Source organism: Fukomys damarensis, unplaced genomic scaffold (assembly GCF_012274545.1).
Source record: "Fukomys damarensis isolate Sample0158 unplaced genomic scaffold, DMR_v1.0_HiC HiC_scaffold_23, whole genome shotgun sequence".
Classification (NCBI taxonomy): domain Eukaryota; kingdom Metazoa; phylum Chordata; class Mammalia; order Rodentia; family Bathyergidae; genus Fukomys; species Fukomys damarensis.
Window position 1 is genome coordinate 5,908,461 of NW_022900935.1, and position 18,330 is coordinate 5,926,790.

An 18,330-nucleotide genomic window follows, 5' to 3' on the forward strand; every position below is an offset into this window, starting at 1 on the left:
GCCTTCCAAATGCTGGCATGACAGGCGTGTGCCACCACACCCAGCTTGGTGTAATTTTTAGCCTTTCTGTTGCCCTGGTGATTTCTGGAGCAATATTTAATCAGGTGAATACCAGAAAAAAAAAATACTTCCATAAGGCATGATATGAATAAAGTAAGTGAAAAAAAATCTCAGGTTTAAAAGTAAAGTGTGAGAAGCCAAAACCTATGAATTTTATTTATACAAAAGAATAAAAACATCTTTTTTTTTTTTTTTTTTGGTACCAGGGATCGAACTCAGGTCCTTGAGTTTGCAAGGCAGGCAGCAGAACCACCGAGCTAAACCCCCAGCCCCTTAAAAATATCTAAGGATTGATTTAAACTTACGGTTTTCAGCTTCTCCTGTCCCTTGAACACAAAACTGCCTCCAACTCAAGAGAGATTTAAAATGGGTAATTATTAAATAAACACTCTTTATCTTCCCCCTGCAAAAAACCACTGAGCTAAGTTTCCCATTTTACTTACAGTAAACCACATTATTTTCAGTTAAGAATATTGGCAACTGCATGAAACAGATCATTAGATATGTCAGCAGGAAGGGATGAGCTGTACAAAGGCATTACAAAAAGTCCCAGGAAGAAAATAAAGACGGTAAAAACAACAATAGGAAAATAATGAAACACAAAATAAAGTAAGAGAAATGCCAGGTGTTTACAGCCTACATCAGAAATGTGACTTGTGGTCTACGTTCAGCATAATACAAAACCCGAGACAGGTCTCAATGGGGGGGTCACAGACATAGCTGGGGCTGGCCAGTTTGGGGGAGACACTCATTCCAAAGGAGAAACGCACAGAGAGCAATGTGCAGGGATCACAACCACGCCTTGGTCTCCCTGAACTTCTGCTGTCTAAGAAACACACAAAGCAAACAATGCAATCTCTTACAGAAGTGACTTGTTGCCACATTTAGAACAAACTACTCAGAGTCACAGGCACTGGGTCTGGGAGAGCAGAGGTGGGCAGCCACGCACTCAGATGAGGGATGTTTATCTGTGTGAGGTCGGAGAAGGGAAGCAGGGCTCTACAGCCTGGACGCTTCTGTACTAATGAGTCTTCTAATAGTCCTGAAGAGAAAGAAACAAAAGTCCCAACTTACTCTCCACAGAACACTGGTTTGACCCTAAGGAAAACACAAATCTACTATTAACTGGGCTGGGGAATTCTTCTGTAGCTAAATATTATATTTCAAATCTAATGTACAATATTTCACATCTGAAAATGGGCCGTCTTCTGAAGGTCCATAGAGACATCCACCGAAACATCAATTCTGCTCTTGTTAGACCACATAAACTCACCAGGAAAAAAGGAAAGACAAGCTAGTAGCAACTATTTATTATTTAATCAAAGGGAATTAATTTTCTTGCTGAGCACGGCATTGCATGCTTGTAATAACAGTATTCTGTGAGGCTGAGGCAGGAAGATCACAAGTTTGAGCCCAGCCTGAGCAACTTAGTGATTCAGCAAGACCCTATTTCAAAATTTTAAAAAAGGGCTAGAGACATAGTTCAGTTCAAAGGCCCTGGGTTCAATTCCCAGCACCAAAAAAAGAAACAAACAAACAAACTCCAGAAAGTGTGATGTTTCTCTCTCCAAAATAAAGAGTAAATAGCATCTGAAAGTTAAAATGTATACAGACAGACACACCAGACTTCAAAAGTGTGACCTAGATTAGGAACACTACAACTCTGAAGATGAGACATTTTTCTAATTATCTACAAAACTGCAGCCTCTCTCAAGTGATCTGACTGATACTTACAGCTCGTGGTTTTTTGTTTAACTTCAGATCAATCCTGTGATAGGAAAGATAAAAGACATTTGCATTTTAATTTACAGAAAGAGGGGTAAACAATCAGCTACTGTATAGGGCACAAGCTATAACAAAGGCTATCTGGTTAAGTAAAATCCATATTCTCCATTAGACTGTGTCTTATTTAGTTGTTTACCAGGTATTACTAAGCAGGTATTAAAAAATATGAGCAGATACTTAGTCTTAGGGCAAACTTGGATGACTCAAAAAGAAATGTATAGCAGTTACAAAGTCATATACTTTTTAAAAAAGTCTTCCAAAATTACATGTTAAGGAGACTGCATTAAGAGGGCATGCTCTATGTTAAATGTTAGCTCTGTAACTATATCACTAGAAATTACTGAAATATATGGTGATTAAGAGCAGGAAAGAGACTAGGAGTTGTATTTCTGGACATGAAACACAAAGAAAATTAATGAGTTTCAATTTTTAAATGTTTCCAAAGCAAAATATCAAAACCTTAAAACTGTTAATCTCTTTATGAAGCAAAGTCAGAAAATCAATTTAAATATGAATTAAAGGTTATCTATTTTTAAAGAAATTAAAATGCATAAGTGAAGTTTACTTAATTTTGCTTAAGTTATTAAATAAAATGTTACCTCCATCACGTTTTTCTTTTTTTAAAAAAAACTTCCCAGCCTAACCTAATATATATACCTACAATTAAACAGATAAACTATGGGTTAGAAAGGTCTCAAAAAGGCATACTGGTGTCTACACACTAAACAACACAGCACAAATACTAATTCAAATCAAACTTACTCAAAGTCATAATCAAACATGCCAGACGGGCTGAGGGGCAGCATTTGAAAGGAAGAAAGCAACAGAAATTAATACACTAATTGAACAAATTAGTCGATTAGCCACCCTAGCAAGATTTGTAGGAATAAAATCAGTTTTAAGAATTTTAAGCCATAGTTTTGAACATCAAAGCACCAAAGATTCTGTGGTTAGGAGATGCCCTTCCCTCAATGAATTCCATAGGAAAAGAACAGACTATGCAAGGAAAAGTTATCTCATTAGAAAACTACAAGTAACTGCATCCCTTTTATTAGCTTCCAGTTTCAGAGCTGGAACCTTTAAAATAGTTGCACTGAAAAATGTCACAAGGACATTAGAAGACACAGAGGAAGAAAGGTTTAGTATAACTCAGCATGGTACTTTCACTAATAAAATAAAGGACAAAAACATTTCAAATTTTAAGAGCAGATAAACATTTGGTAATTTTACTGGCATTTTATGTTCTAAAGTGCCCAGGAACGTGCTGCTTTTTGCTACAGCATCCACCCTAGAAGCCAAAGCTGAATGAATAAATTTGAGCGGTGGAGTCGTGTTCCAAAATCCAAAGAGCAGGGTTACTCGGCCCACTGAGGTGGGGACACCAGGCAGTCAACTGTCTAGAGAAATACCCAAATCTGCGAGGCCCTGTTAACAGAAAAGAAAGCTGCCCCCACCAAGCACCCATACCCCAAGGATCTGGAGGGGAGCAGGCACAGAGGAGCACAATTTGCTGCCATCCCTGCTGACAGATCACGGTCTGGGCAGACACCCAAAGCAAACACCAACCCTGGGTGTGACCCCGACGCCTCGGCTGGCTTCAGGCCCTTTCCAACTGCAGACAGGAGGTAAAGCACTGTGTAAACGATTGCATTTGCCTCCTAGATAATGTATGCAGGTGTGAAGTTGGAAGAAAGCTTAACTTCAATATCCTCAGGAAACAGTAAGTGTACAAAGCTGGAATTAAAAAGCTCAGGCTTGGGCCAGGGATTTAGTTCAGTGGTGTCGCCATCTGCTTTGCAAGCACGAGGTCCCAAATTCAATCCCCAGTACCAAAAAAAAGAAAACACCATTTGGGAAAGCAGTAACACCAAAAGTCTTTAGAAATACGAATGTTTTTATGGAAGGGGTTCATTTGTTCCCAGGGCCAGGAGAGGAAAGAGTAAGGAAGCATTTTTTTAATGAAACTTACTAGAAACCTGCAAGAAAAAAAGGTACATTTAATGCTCCTTTTTATTAACCAGTTGATCACATCATTAGTGAAAATGAGGTATTATCTGAAATAGACAGCTACCTAGAGAGTACTGTATATTGATCAGTACTGGAAAAAGTCCCAGACACTTTCAAGGAATTTTCTCCCTACTCTAGACACCCTGAAACAGGAAAGCAGCCATTACTTAAAACAACACTGGCAACACAGAACACAACATTTCCTTCTTCTGACAATTCTTAAAAGTATTTTTTAAGGGGCTGGGTATATACAGTAGAGTGCTTGCCAAGCATGTAGGAACCCTGGGTTTGATTCCCAACACTCAAAACAAAGTTTTAAAATTAAATTAAATATTTTTTTCAGAAAATGATTTTCTGCTGTTAGTGATAAGTTAGCACCGATTCCAACATGTTGGTCAAATAACCTTGAGCCTTATCCCCACCATCACCAGAAAGAAAGAAAAAAGCAATTTTTGTTATTTCTTACTACAGTTTTGAGATTAACATGGTGACTTTTGATGTGCAGAAAAATGTTAAGCGGCAGTTCTTTGTCACTGTTTGGAGGAAATATTATTTCTGCAGTCAAAAAGAAAAAAAAAACACCATTACCATCAGCAAGAAAAGTTCTTAGAATCAATTAATGACGGAGGTTCAAACTGGTAAGATTTAATTCTACATCATCCCCATCCCAAATCCTTAAAGCTAACAGTTTTAATACCTTGATGCATGAAGGAATCTCCTACAAGTTTCTTTTCTAATTTGTTTGGGGTTTTTGTTTTGTTTTTTGAGACAGGGTCTCACTGTGTAGCTCAGGCTGACCTTGAACTCACTATGTAGCCCAGGCTGGCCTCGAACTCATGGTGATTCTCCTGCATCAGTCTCCTGAGTGCTGGGATTACAGGTGTGTGCACCATGCCCGACTTGTTTTTTTATTTATTTTGAGACAGGGTCTCACTATGTAGTTAAGGCTGCCCTTCAACTCACTATGTAGCCCTGGCTGCCCTCAAACTCATGATGATCCTCCTGCCTCAGCCTCTCAAGTGCTGGGCTTACAGGTGTGCGCCACCACACTCGGCTCTACAGGTTCCTGAAACAAAAACTAGAAGCAAACTAGAAGACAGGAGCACAGCCCATCCCTGGCATGTCCCTTCACCTCTTCAGCATGCAGGCTTCCACGGCAAGCAGGACAAGAGCCAGATGAGAAAAACCCATTTCCATGCCTCTTGGGCTTGTAGCCAGGACAAGATTCCAGACTCCAGAAATGATGCATTACCCTCTTGCAATGATGTCATAGAAGTCACACAATTATCTGAGTTCACAGCCTCTGGCATTATCATACAAACCCCAGGCAAAGTGAATTCTAAAATCCACTCTGGGTGACACCTGACCTCTTGGTCCACTGATGTCCTTCCTATCTCATTAGGCACTGCAAAAAACATGGTGGACAAACGTTATCTAGGAAGGCACTCTCACATTTTATAGGTTTTGTATTGTTTCTCAGTATTTGAAGTCAGCACATTGCGGAGAACTATAAAAACACAAGAATCATAAGTGATCCAAAAGCTTGTATTTAAAAATTTTTTTAAAGGCACATTAAATCAATTCTCATAAGAGCAGGCAGGGATCAGGAGTAAGAGCAAAAGACTATCCCACTTTACCCAATACACACTAGTGTCATTTAGCAGATACTATTACACAGATTCCATTTCTATTTCCCCTTTCTCTCTTCTGAAAGGACTCCAAATTCACAACATTAAACTATGTTCTTGGGGTCAGGGTTAGGGTTCTGCACTAGCAACAGTGGAAAGATGTCCTGAAGTCCCCCTTCAGGCTTACTTTATTGCCCACCAACTCCTCCCTTAAAACATTAGATGGTTTCATTTGGAGCAAAGGAATTTCTGTCCATCCTGAAGCGTTCTGGTTCCAGGACGGTCCCTTTACACCCACAGTCATCGGAGCTGTGGGGGTGGGGTCCCTGCAACTGACCTGTGCCGGTTTTTATTCTTTCGTTTTTTATGGCTGCTATGATGACTCCCTGAGGAAGTGGAAGAAGCAGCCTTCTGAGGTTTCACTCCCTGAACAGATCCATCCAGATCCTCTGGGTCCTCCTGGCTGGGCTCGTTTTCCTGATTATGGAAGTCTGGAGAAGTATCGCTTTCTGTCCCACTTCCTGGTTCCCCTGGAGGGAAGAAAACACAAGTCTCTCAAGGCCTCGTCAGTATGGCCCGCTCAGCATCAGGAAAGAACTTGTGAGCACGCACGCTGAGTGACAGGGAGGATACACACTGGGCATCTGTTACCCAAGTCCCTGAAAAGCAGGTCACCTCAAACACCCCCGTGACCAGAGGCAAGAGAACTGGGGACAGGTGGGAGGCAGCAACACATGGGATAAACTCCTTGCATAAAGGTCATTAGACACAGGCACACTGACAGGATTGATAATTATACAAGGGGCAACTGCAAACATTAGTCTCCAAGGGATGGAGGCTGAGCTTGGCAAAACTGCCCGCAGCTGGCCCTGGCTCCCTTCCCAAACCACACGTAAGGCCTGACTTTCTCACAAGAAAGGTGAACTGCCAGGAAAGAAGAAGGCCCACTCCCTAAATTACTTCAAAAGTCTAAGATTTTGTTTGTATTATGGTCCTGAGGATTAAAGCCAGGTCTTCATACATGTTAGGCAAGAGCTTTACCACTGAGCTACAATCTCAGTCCAAGAATGTAACTAAAAAGCAGTAAGAAAATTCTTCAGCTGACATTCATTCCCAAATTTAAAATATCTCAAATATATTAAACAGAAAATAAATTCAAAAACAGTTCGTACATATATTTACTTTTATTTTGTTTTTGGTACTGGGAACTGAACTCAGGACCTTGTGCTTGTGAGGCAGGTGCAGGTACCACTGAGCTAAATCCCCAGCCCTTTTAAGAATTTAATTGGACCAGGTATAACGACACATATCTATAGTCCCAGTACTTGGGAGGCTGAGGCAAGAGGATTGCCCTGAGTTTAAAGCCAGCCCTGACTACACAGTGAGTTTAAAACCATCCTGGGGCCGGGCGTGGTGGGCACGCCTGTAATCCCAGCACTGGCAGGAGGATCACTGTGAGTTCAGACCAGCCTGGGCTACATAGTGAGTTCCAGGTCAGTCTCAACTACATAGTGAGACCCTGTCTCAAAAAAACAAAAAAAAAAAAAGACCAGCCACCATCTCAAAACAAAGAATACAACTGGTAGAGCACATGCCCAAAATCAGCAAGGCCTTAGGTTTGATCCTTAGTACCACAAAGAAGAAAACAATTACATTATGTTCTGATAAATGTATACTGGTTATCCCTGAAAGGACTTTCTTGAAGCTTTTATTATTTATTTATTTATTTTTTGGTACCAGGGATCAAACACAGGACCTTGCGCTTGCAAGGCAGGCCATGGAACCACTGAGCTACATTCCCGGCTCTTGAGGCTTTTAATAGACAAGAATGGGGGAAAGACTTTCACTTTATTTAACTGTTGATGACCTCAAATACAGTACATTAACTATTTATAATAATTGTCAATTCAGGTTATACAGAGCTGGGGAGTTAGCTCAGGTGTGCTTCAGCCTGCATCACAAGCACAAGGTCCTGAGTTCAATCCCCAAACCCCACCCCAAAAAAGGGGTTATGTGAACAGCAGGACCAGGAACTAGTGTTTTTCTTTTTTTGTCTCTGTTAAGTATATGCATACCAGAAGCAAAGACCATCCCTAAAATTCATAAAAGAGAAAAACAAATGAACAACAACAACAAAAAAATGCAAAAAGAACCACCACATCTCAGAAACCATTAAATTCTATTTTTAACACATTTCACGAAAATCACAGAAGAGGGAGCTCCAGAACTATGAGGCTGAAAAGTATCCTGACACTTTTGAAGTTCAGGAAAACAGATTTCACACAAAAATTACCGACAGAGCTGGGGTAGCAGCACACCTGTAAGCCCAGCACGTTGGCAGGCTGAGGAAAGAGGACTATAAACTTAGCCAAGCCTGAGCAACTCAGGGAGACAGTCTCAAAGTAAAAAAGGCCTGGGGATGCAACTCGGCACAAAGGCCCTGGGTTTAATTCCTAGTACTACCAAACAAAAAACAAAAAGAAAAAATGATTTTAAAACTTATTACACAAAGCTCCAATAATCAACAATGTGTGGCACTGGCATAAGGATAAACATATAGATCAAGGGAACAGCATTTAGAGTGCAGATAGAAACCCTAACATTTATGTCAACTGATTTTGGACAATGGGAAACGAGACAATTCACAGCAGAATCTTTTTTTTCCCCCAACAAATGATGCTGGACAATTGGATATTCACATAAAAAAGAATGAAGTTTGACCCCTACGTCATACCATACATAAAAACTAACTCAAATGGATCACAGACCCAAATAAAAAAAATTGAAACTTTTAGAATCCATTGAGGAAAGCAATGGTTTCTTGGATATGACCACAAAGGAAATGTAACAAAAGAAAAACATACAAACACTGTATTATATTGATTATGTAAAAACTCCAGGGTCAAAAAACATACTACTGAGAAAGTGAAAAGACAATTCATAGGATGAGATAAAATATTTTTACATCATATACAGTATCTGATATAAGGGACTCACAGCCCATATATGCAAAACTCTAAGAACTCAGTAAGAAGTTAGCAAGAATGGGGCCAGGGATGTAGCTCAGCAGCACTATGCCTGCCTGGCGAGTTCGATTACTGGAACCCCCAAAAAACAAGTTAGCAAGAAGTCTGGCATAATAGCACATGCCTGGAGTCTCAGCTACTCAAGAGGCTAGGACAAAATAAGCACTCGAGCACAAAGATTCAAGGCCAGCCTGGGCAGCATATTCATCTCAAAAAAAAAAAAGTAAAAGTGAGCAAAAGATTTGCATTTTTTTTTTTTTTTGGTACCAGGGCTCAAACTCGGGACTTTCCACTTGTGAGGCAGGCGGTGGCACCACCGAGCTAAATCCCCAGCCCTAAAGGATTTATTCTTGTCTTCCAAAGAATATATGCAATGACCAACAAGGCACCCAGAAACATGTGTTAGGATAATACCAATCTATTAATGTGGGTTACCTGGAATAGTTGGGACTAAAGTAAAATGGGCAGTAATCAACATTTTTTATATTTATGTGTGAATCACATCACAATAAGAATGTATTACTTCTAGTTTAAAACCTCTGTAATTAAATATAAAAAGACAAACCTAGAGAGAGATACACATTCCAGACAGTCCTGCTCCCTTACTCAGCTGATCCCACTTTGGTGTAGGTTTTTAAAAAAGCAATTTCAGGGCCACAGATTTAGCTCAGTGGCACCATGCCTGCCTCTCAAGCACAAAGTCCTGAGTTCCATCCCTGGTGCACCCTGTCCCACAAAAAAAGCAATTTCTAAAAATGCAAATGGTGAAGTACTGGCTAGGAGAGGAAAGATTAACAGCCTGAGGCCACAAAAGCTTTGGATCACAGGATGACAGCAAAGTAGGGACTAAACACATGAAAAGGGAGATAGAGAATAACTAAAATGTGAGAGACAGAGCCAGGAATGACGGCACATGCCTGTGCCTCAGCACTCTGAGAGACTAGGGTGGGAAGATCGAAAGGTTAAACCCAGCCAGCCTGGGCAATTTAGCTAGATCTTCTCAAAAAAAAAAAAAAAAAAAATCCAAGTCAGCAAAATGAAACACAGCAAATTTTGTCTATGTGGCCGTTCTAGAAACAGACAGGCAAGCCCAGCTGTTCCTAGAGTACCGCTAGGGAGCCCTACTGCTAGGGAGGACAGAATGAACAGAGGGTCAGTCACAGTCCACACTTCAGAGCAGCATCCATCCAGCCAAGCCCTGCAAAGAAGAACCAACTCACTTCGCTGAAGAAGTAACACACAAGGCAACAACAGATGTCCCAAACGACCAAGGTGGGCATCAAAACCATGAGACACAGAGATTATTCAGGACAAAGTTCACTGACAGGATGAATTAAAACCAGACTGAGGGCTGGAGATGCAGCTCAGTGGTGAGCTTGCTGAACATGTGTTAATGTCCAGCAGCATTTTAAAAAATTCTAAAAATGTGCCGGGTGTGGTGGCTCACGCCTGTAATCCCAGCACTCGGGAGGCTGAGGCAGGAGGATTGCTGGGAGTTCGAGCTACATAGTGAGTTCCAGGTCAGACTCAACTACATAGTGAGACCCTGTCTCAAAAAACAAAACAAAGCAAAAAAAATTCTAAAATGTAAATAAAACTTTGAAAATGAGAAGCCAAAATAAGAACAAAAAACAGCATAAGCCAAGGTGCAGAAGTAAGAAAACATAAGGTATATTTGGGACAAATGAATTGCACAATCTCTCTTAAACAGAGAGACTGAGAAATAAAAAGTAAAATGGAGAGATGGGTCAGAAGAATCATAAAAGTCAGACTAAAATCCTACCCCAGGAGGCAGTACCAATGAGGTCATGACTTATGCCTGAGCTTTTGAGCCTGTCTCTCTAATAGTAAAATAAGAAATCTCTCTCATGTGTCAAACATTTTTGAATATCTCTTAATGGGGGGAAGCATCAGCTGTCCAAGGGTTAGAGCACTCTTCTCTCATGGAGCTTGCAATCTATACCTACCCTCAAGGGGCAACTCTAAGGAGTAAAGAAGGTAATGAAAATAAAGTACTGGCTCAGTATAAGCATCTAAAGCTCAAAAAGCCTTGAGGTGTACAAATGTACAGGTTAAATTCTAAGCAGAGTAAAGCTTGTAGTAAAACAGTTGGAAGAGGACATAACAAGGGAAGCTATCAGGACTTTCCGAACAGAGGAATGACATAAAAATATAATGAGCTTTCTGGTGTGTAAGGACAGGGAGCCAAGGAGAATACATACTCTTAAAATACAAGTGAAGCTGGGTGTGGTAGCACACACTACCTAACTGCTCCAGAGGGTGAGGCAGGAGGATCGCAATGGGCTAGCCTTGGTGAGACCCTGTCTCAAAATAAAAAATAAAAACGGCCAGGGATTTAGTTCAGTGGTTCCACCACCTGCCTCGCTAGTGCAAGGTCACGAGTTCAATTCCAGGTATAAAAAAAATTTTTGTTTAACTTAAAAATAAAAGTGGCTAACTCAAGGACCCGAGTTCAATCCCTGGTACCAAAAAATTAAAATTAAAAATAAACAGTAAAAGCAGCTGGGGGTGCAGCTCAGTGGTAGAGAAGCCTGGGTTTAATCCCCGGGTAAGGAGACAGCATGGGACAGACAGCGAAAGAGAACCTATCTTAAAAAGGGCTGAGGATGTAGCTCAGTGATACAGAATTTGCAAAAATAAAACAATCTTCCTGAGCTGATAAAAACAGCAGGCTACAGCATCTCAAAGCCCATCAGCCAGTCAATCATGCAAATGCACAATGCTACCATTATGAAAGACACTAAGTTTGTTTCTCATTGATATAAAAACATGCAAAGACCATCCGATTTTGATTAATTTGATAAATCCACACCCTGGGAAGGCAAATTATTAAAAGAAAAGAAGACTAAACCAGGTGTAGTGATGCATACCTGTAATCCCAGCACTCAAGAGGATGAGGCAGGAGGATCACTACCAGTTTGAGGCCAGCCAGGGCTACATAGTGGGTTCAAGACCAGCTGAACTACAAGCAAGGCCCTGGGTCAAAATACCTAATAAATAAATAAGTAGATAAAAACAGAAGGGTTTTTTGTATTTTTTTTGTACCAGGGATTGAACTCCGGTCCTTGCGCTTGCAAGGCAGGCCACCGAACTGCTAAGCTAAATTCCCGGCCCAAAACAGAAGGTTATTAAAGGCAGTTACTTAAGATCAGCACAAAAGGTTTACAGGAGGAAGGGAAGATACCCAGAACTACACTTAACCCACTGGAATGATATAAATGTTCAGAGATTTGGTTTGAAGGCTCCAGAGAAGCCACGTAAAACAAACTGATCCTTTAAAGGAAATGAGATAAAAATCTGCCTTGTTCTCTTTCTTTTACTTTATTCTTTTTATAAAAACATACAATGCTTCACAAATCTGTATAAAATTCTCCTTTGGGGACTATGCAAATCTATTCCTTCTAGACTGAGTACACATGAAACCAAATGAAGCAGAAAGTAATGCAATTTTGAAGAAAAATTTCAAACTGTTTTTTTTTTTAAATGCCCAAACTGCAAAACACTAAAACCCTTGAAATCTAAGATGCAAGGCAAAATTCTAAGAGAAAAGAATGTTTCATTCGCATCAAAGATCAAAGGCATTATAAACACAGAACTCATTCTACCAGGCTTGTTTCTCAGAAATGCTGAGGCAGTGAATAGATTCTGTATGAAGGAAAAAGAGTGGAGAGCAAAGGTGCCCATTCCTCTCATGCTCTTATAGCTTGGTCTGAGTCACCTGGGTCTTCCAGGGCCTCTCAACCCTTCATTCAACCTGGTTTAAGGAAATCCAGGCACACCTAGCAGAAACAAATGTAAATCTTCTCTAGAAGGAAGCTCCTTCATCCTCACCCTTAGATTATCTTACTAATACAGTCCCTACACATGGGCTCCACCTCTAGGAAGTCAACCAACCAGACAGAAAGTCAGAAAAAAAAAGTATCTGTACGCAAATGTACAGAATTTTTCCTGTCATTATTCACTAACCAATACAGCACAACAACTATTTACGTAGCATTTATGTTGCATTAAACGTTAAGTACTAAGTAATCTAGAGACCATTTAGAGTATACAGAGGATTAGGGATACAGTTTAGTGGTTGAGTGCTTGCTCAGAATATATGAGGCCCTGGGCTCAAATCTCAGCACCACAAATGGATAAAGAAATAAAGTATTCAGGAAGACATGTAAGTCATATGCAAATGCTATACCATTCAATTAAGGAACCTGAGTTAAAGATGTAGCTCAGGGGCTAGGGATTTAGCTCAGTGGTACCTCCACCTACCTCAAAAGTGCAAGGTCCTGAGTTCAATACCCGGAACCAAAAAAATTAAAAATAAAAATGTGCCTCGGTTGGTAAAGTGCAAAATTAGACTTAACATTTGTTAAGCAGAAACAACAGAAATGGGTTCTTAAAAGACTCAAATTTAACTCAGACTACAGCACAACAATGCTTACTATACTTAAAGAAGTTGTCAACCTAAATAACAGTGAGAGATTCTCCAATGACTAGTAAAATTTTCAGGAACAGCAGGGCATTGCAACGAAAGTATGTGGGACATGATAAACTATGAGACAATTAAAGAGCTTGAGGCAAAAGAATGAGTGTTTAAGGCAAAGTGAAGATTACATAAATTAGTCTTGTTTTTCTCTCTGGACCTTGTGCTTTCGAGGCAGGCAATGGAACCACTGAGCTAAATCTCCCGCCCTCTCTTTAGCTTTTTTGAGACAGGGTCTCAACTCTGTAAATCAGGCTGGCCTCACACTCACAGGGGTCCTCTTGCCTCAGCCTTCCAAGTGCTGCGACTACCTGGCAAGTTATTCTGAATGAACGGTCCTTGGCTCTAAAAATCAACGATGACGATGGTAGCTGGGCACCTTGGCACACACCTATATTCCAAGCTATTCAGAAGGCTGAGGCAGGAGAATTACAAGTTCAAGGCCAGACTAGGCAAGTAAGTTAGCTCCTGTCTCAAAACAACAAAAACAGGTCCAGGAATTTGGCTCAGTGGTTCTACCACCTTCCCTGCAAGCACAAGGGCCCGAGTTCGATCCCTGGTACCACTAAATAAATGGGCAAGCGTACAAGTTTGAAGCCCTGTGTTCGATCCCTGGTACTGCCCAAACTTTTTTGGAGGTACCAGGGATTGAACAAGGCAGGCAGCAGAACCACTGAAGCTAAATCCCTGGCCCTGCCCAAACATTTCTAAATAATAAAAAAAAAAAGTTCTGTTAACACAAAGCTGGCCAGCAGTTGCTGGACAGATGTCCTTGCAGAAGTTTTTCTGTGAAGTGGTGGTGGTCTTTGTGCAAGGCTGGCTCTGGTTACTGTCTGAGGTCAGTCTTATTACCAAGGATACGTACTGAGATTCTCTTCTTCATCACCTTCGCTTTATTTTGTTGCTATTGTTGGAAGGGTTGATAAGTGACTATTTGGAATCTGACTATTTTTACAAAGTAAAACACAAGTTTGAAAAATAGCTGCAGAAAAGAAAAAAAAAACTATTTAAAAATTAAATAGATTTTTAAAAAATAACTGAATAGAGGGCCGGGGATTTAGCTCAGCGGTTCTGCCGCCTGTCTTGCAAGCGCAAGGACCCAAGTTCGATCCCTGGTACCAAAAAGTAAATAAATAAATAACTGAATAGAAGGGCCGGGGATTTAGCTCAGTGGTGCCACCACCTGCCTTGCAAGCCCAAGGTCCTGAGTTCGAACACGGTACCAAAAGCAAACAAACAAATAACTAAACAGACATTCTGGAAATTAAAAATGCAAAATGAAAAGATTTAAAATGAAGGGGTGCTGAATAGCAGATTGGCTACTGATAAAGACAATCAGAGACCAGGCTGGGGATTTAGCTCAGTGGCACTACAGCTGCTTCACAAGCACAAGGTCCTGAGCTCGATCCCCAGTACTGGAGAAAAAAAGACAATCAATGACCTGGTAGGTACGTCAGAAATGAAAGTGCTCATAAGGAAGCACAGAGACAAAAGGACAGCACAGTACAATAAATAACTACACGGGAGGGCCAGGGATTTAGCTCAGTGGTTCTGTTGCCTGCCTTGCAAGCACAAGGTCTCGAGTTCAATCCCCAATGTCAAAATAATAATAATAAATAAATAAATACATGAGAAAGTCTAAACACATTTGACCAGAGATCCAGAAGAGGAAAAATGGTACAGAGCAAACAATCTTTTGAGGGAATAGGTGGAATTTTCGAGAACGGATGCAAAACACTAAACCAGTTTCAAGAAATCCAGTGGTTGCCTAAAATAGTGTTGCACACCTGTATTCCTGGCACCTTAGGAAGCTGCGGCAGGAGGACAGCAAGTTTAAGTACAGCTTTGGTAATTCAGCCAGACCACGACTAAAGCAAAAAAATGAAAGGAAGGAAGGGAGACAGGGAGGAGCAGGCTGGGGATGTAGCTTAGTAATAAAGGCCCTGGGTCCAATCCCCAGCATCGCCCAAAAACAGAGAAGAGAAGAGGGGCAAGAACAGGAAGAGTTCAGTAAAATACAATTTAGCCATTGAAAAAATTTCTGTGGCAACATGGTTGAGCCTGGAGGATATTATGTAAAAGAAATAAGCTAAGCACTATAGTGAAAAATAAAGGAAGCATGTTCTAATTTGTGGACTCAAGCTAGATGTGGTGGCACATGTCTGCAGTCCCAGCACTTAGGAGGCTGAAGAAGGAGGATTACTGTGAGTTCAAGACCAGCCCGAACTACACAGCAAGACCCTGTCTCAAAAAATAAATAAATAAAACAGTTAATCTCACAGAAGAATACTAGTTACCAGAGGCCTGTGGGGGAGGTAGTGAGCCGGTGAGACGTTAGACAGTCAGACAAAGTTACAGAGAGTAGGCATATGTTCTACTGCCCTACTGCACACTACAGCAAATATGGTTAGCAATAACGCACTGTGTATTATGTTGTATGTTATTTAAAACAGCTAAAAAAACTGTTTTGACCACAAATTATAGGTGTTTGAAAATATTCAAATATGATTACACACTGTAAACACGTAACAAAACATCACAAACTATAATAAACATGTGTGATTATGTGTCAATTAAAATTAAAATATAGGGCCGGGGATTTAGCTCAGCGGTTCGGCGGCCTGCCTTGCAAGCGCAAGGACCCGAGTTCAATCCCCGGTACCAAAAAAAAAAAATTTTTAAATATAAATAATCCAGGCATGATGGAGCATGCTTGTAACCCTAGCACTCTGGGAGGCTGAGGCAGGAGAAGGATCATAAATTTAAGCCTACCCTGGGTAACTTAGCAAGACCCTGTCTCAATGATTAAAGGGAGGGGTGCTGTTTTGAGATAGGATTTGAGGATCTGGCTATGTAGCTCAGGCTGGCCTTGAACTCACTATGCAGCCCAGGCTGGCCTCAATCTCACAGTGATTCTCCACTCAGGGTGACCCCCAGCAATAAAAAATTTTTCTGAAGAGCTGGGAAGGTAGTTCATTGTGAAGGTCCTACTTTCAACCCCCAGCACCACAAATAGGCAGGCAGGCAAAAGAAAGCAGTAGGGAGTGGTAATGGTGGGAAGAAAGCACAAGAATCACCGTACAGGGGCACTGACAATTTGAATTAATGAAAGCTAGCAATTCTCTGTATTGTTTTATTCTGTAAGGAATGCAACACTGCCTACCAAGATTCATAGAATGAAATCCAATTAAAAAATTAAATATTAGAAGAGTAAAATAATAAGAAATAGGAAAGAAAAGTAAGCTGAAAACAGTACAAAGATTCATTTCCAAAATGTATGTTGCCCATTCCTATTTCCTTGCTCAGGTAAACTACAAATTTGGCTTTACATATTTTAGCACCCACACAGAGAGGGAAATACTCAAACAAGACTTTAAGTAAAAAACAAATAGTCCTTCGGGAAAAACTGTCCCTAAAAGAGATGACTATTCGTAGTGATAATAAACAGTTGCAACATATGCTTACAATATACAATGACATCTTCTAGAGGACCCAAGTATGATTCAGCAAAAATAACTAAGAGAATCCAAGAAACACCAATTATAGTACATCTCAGTGTGTGGCTCAACCCACTGTAGGGTTAGGGGAATGGGTGACTTGCATATATTTCAGAAAATCTTCAATACTCAATACATAAGTGTGTTTCAGTCAACTTCTGAAAGCACAGATGTCACAGGTCTTCACAGGTCTTTCCCTGCCAAGTGCCTGGGTACAGCTATGCTCTGTGAGAATAAAGAGGTACAGAGCCACCTACAGAATTAGCAGGCAAGCCAGGGCAGGGATGCAGACTCTTGTGAAAACTGAGCAGGCAGCTCTATGGCACTCACAGGGCAAGTCCAGGACGCTTCTGAACCTATCTCACCATTCTACAAAGGAGATACTCTTTTTTGGGGGTACCCTGGATCAAACTCAAGACCTTGCACTTTCGAGGCGGGTGGCAACAACACTGAGCTAAATCCCCAGCCAAAGGAGACACATTCTAAAAGTGGGATTCATTTAAGAAAAAAGAAAAGTAAGGAGATTTAAGTGAGACTCTTGTAAAGCAAAAATCAAAGGGACATGGTGTGATGGATGAAGCTCACAGAAAGGAGTCAAAGATGTCTAGGAATGAGAGAACAGAAGTACCATAACAAAATAATCAGGCAGACAAATTTGTAAGGAACTAGAACAGTTCTCTTTCAGACATAAGGTTTGAGTTTGAACACTTGGGTAGAAATGTCTTAAGGAAAGACAAAACTGGAGGTCAGAAAAGAGGTTAGGGATAGAACAACAAATTTAGACATATACGCACAAAGATAACAATTAAACTCACTAAGTAGCTCTAATTCCCAAACGACCAAAGTCCCCTTTCCTCAAACCTCTACCTCAGTATAAAGAACTAGATCCCACAAGACATGGCATTAGAAAGAAGTACGCAGCTGCAATACCAAAAACAGCTTGTATACCAAAGTGATCCAATTACTGAGCGAACATCTAATGTAGCACACACAGCCTCAAGAGACATGCAGCTGGGCCATGGGAGTGCTCGCCTGCGAGCCCAGCATTCTGGGAGGCTAAAGCAAGAGGACTGCAAATTCAAGCCCAGCACGAACAACTGAGAGGTAACCTGTCTCAAAATTTAAAAAGGAAGGGGTTGGAGGGTAGGGATGTAGCTCAGTGCAAAGGCCCTGAGTTCAATCCTTGATACCACAGGAAAAAAAAAAAAAGAAGGGAGGACAGGAAGGGGGGGAAAGGGAAAGGGAGAAGGAAAGAGGGAAAAAAGGGAGGGAAGCAAGAAGGGAAGGAGTGAAGGGAGGAAGGGAACGGAGGGGAGGGGAGGGGAGGGGACGGAGAAGGATGAAAGGAAGAAAACTGCAGAACTAGATCCCACTACTAGACATTAGAACAGAATTACACTGTCCTGCTTACATATAGAAACTTGGCATAATTTGTCTACAAGATAAATGGTATCTATTCCCCATTTTATATTTAAAAACACAGAGGTACATACTTAAAATCCCCTGAGCACTGGGGATTAGGCATACTCGAAATTTTCCATAAAAAATTTCTAGTTAAAGAAAGTTCTCAGGGCCGGGGATTTAGCTCAGCGGTTCAGTGGCCTGCCTCGCAAGCGCAAGGACCTGAGTTCAATCCCTGGTACCAAAAAAATAAAAAAATAAATAAATTTTAAAAGTTCCCAGGGCCGGGGATTTAGCTCAGTGTTTTGGCGCCTGCCTTGCAAGTGCAAGGTCGCGAGTTCAATCTCCAATAGCAAAAAAAAAAAGGTCCCACCAGGGATTTAGCCACCATCTGCCTCGCAAGCACAAGGTCCCAAGTTCAATCCCCC

At 40.9% G+C, this 18,330-nt stretch overlaps 1 protein-coding gene across 1 annotated transcript in view; it reads right to left on the bottom strand.

Annotated features, from left to right (window-relative positions):
* Positions 1 to 266: 266 nt before the first annotated feature.
* Meaf6 (MYST/Esa1 associated factor 6) overlaps positions 267 to 18,330 on the bottom strand; it is a gene marked incomplete at its 5' end in the record, with an annotated part of 22,021 nt that continues 3,957 nt past the window's right edge. Inside the window, 4 exons of the mRNA XM_010626062.3 lie at positions 267 to 1,102; positions 1,795 to 1,828; positions 2,608 to 2,637; positions 5,818 to 6,010. Coding sequence (XP_010624364.1) covers positions 1,094 to 1,102; positions 1,795 to 1,828; positions 2,608 to 2,637; positions 5,818 to 6,010 — 266 coding nt within the window. The remainder of the gene's footprint in view (positions 1,103 to 1,794; positions 1,829 to 2,607; positions 2,638 to 5,817; positions 6,011 to 18,330) is intronic.